Raw genomic sequence first — 1,827 nt, 5'->3', positions numbered from 1 at the left:
AAAATACAGTAATATGATGGATTAAGTGTGATTTCCTAAAATTGAATAAAACGACGTTACAAAAAAGTTGGCTACAAATTTCGAAAAACTTCCTTATAAACAACATTGGAAGTTTTATTTGTGAGTTTTCCATCTTTATCTAAAATTAATAATTTTAATCCTTCTCTACTCTGAACTCTAGATAAGGCAACATACAATTGTCCATGTGAAAAAACTGGATCTTTCAGAAACAGACCAACCTTTGACAACGATTGTCCTTGACTTTTGTTAATAGTTATTGCAAAACATACAGCCAAAGGAAACTATCTTCTTGTGAATTTGAAGGGAATCTTTTTTTCTGATGGAGTTAAAGACATTCTTGGAATAAAAGTCTGATTTCCAATATTAGTTCCAGTTATTATACGTGCCTCAATAACACGTTTGCCCAATGATAACACATGTAGTCTTGTGCCATTACATAAGCCGTTTTTCTGATCAATATTTCTCAGTAACATTACTGGAACACCAATTTTTAAAACTAATTTATGATTTGGTAAACCGGATACTTTGAGTCCATTTAATACATCAGGAGAGTATAGATTTGCATCAAATTGATCATGGAGAAATTCGGATTCACATATGCAGTCTGAACTTAAATATTCAACTTGATCTCCTGGAAACTTCTTAAGTAAACGGTCGTTTATTTCCTGGACAACTTCATTTTTTGGAGCAAGTATCGCTCTTTCTTGGAAATAATTTATATCGCTATAGTACTCTAAAATCGAAGGATATACAAACTCAATTAAGGAACCTATAGGATCATGTGAATCATTAATGAGAATATCATCCGGAATATCGATAATCGTTTCACCGTCGTTCGAACCACCAAGTTTTCCTTCTCCTATATCCAACAACCAATTTGCAAAATCTCTTATTTTTCCTATATCTGATTGATCCCTTCCAACAGTTAGCCTCATGTTTTTTGTTAATCTATGGACTTTGCAATGTTCCCATAAATATGAAGAACTCAAAGAAGCATTTACAATGTTCTGTCTACTGCCACCCGGCACAACAGGTAGAATTTGTCTAAAATCTCCTCCAAAGACAATAACTTTACCTCCAAATGGAATATTTGAGATGGTTGAATTTACGCACCTTAATAAATCCTTCAAAGTTCGATCTAAAGCTTCAAATGCATGCTTATGGACCATAGGTGCTTCATCCCAAATTATCAAAGAGGTTTTCCTTATTAAGCTTGCCAACTCACCGTCTGGATTTATGTTACAAAAAGAATCCTCTGTAAGCTCAAATGGAATTATAAATCGAGAGTGTGCTGTTCTACCACCGGGCAATAATAAGGAAGCAATACCACTTGAAGCAACATTTAATACAATATTTCCTTCAGATCTAATTGCTGCAGATATTGTTTTCCATAAAAAAGTTTTACCCGTTCCACCATACCCGTAAACAAAGAAGACACCTCCTTTATTTTGTTGAATAGCACTCTTGATGTTTAGGAAAATGTTCCATTGCTCATTTGTTAATGCAAGAAACATACGATCATAGTCATTCTTTATCACGGGAATGTCGTGAAGACAGATAAGTTTTGATTTTGGATTAGCAATTGGGTTAATTGGTTTATTGATTGAGGGACGATTCGTGAAGAAAAATGCGAAGTCAAGAAGGACTGTGAAATGTGATTTGTTCAATATTGGAGTCAAATGCAGTTCACGTGTAAAAGCAAAAATGTTCGCATTTGGTAATACAAATCAAAATTGGGTTTCGCATATGAGGTTGTATGGATTGGGGTTAAAGATGCGAAGGTGATTATGGTTAATATTCATTTCG

General features: G+C 34.0%; 1 protein-coding gene across 1 annotated transcript; it reads right to left on the bottom strand.

The window, feature by feature from the left end:
• Window positions 1-302: 302 nt before the first annotated feature.
• Window positions 303-1,535, bottom strand: LOC145046545 (uncharacterized). The gene has a single exon (XM_078994833.1). It carries the CDS (start codon window positions 1,533-1,535, stop codon window positions 303-305), a length of 1,233 nt encoding a protein of 410 aa, XP_078850959.1.
• Between the last annotated feature and the right edge of the window lie 292 nt (window positions 1,536-1,827).

Source organism: Lactuca saligna, chromosome 5 (genome assembly GCF_052625555.1).
Source record: "Lactuca saligna cultivar CGN05327 chromosome 5, ASM5262555v1, whole genome shotgun sequence".
Classification (NCBI taxonomy): domain Eukaryota; kingdom Viridiplantae; phylum Streptophyta; class Magnoliopsida; order Asterales; family Asteraceae; genus Lactuca; species Lactuca saligna.
This window is presented reverse-complemented; position numbering and strand designations above follow the sequence as displayed.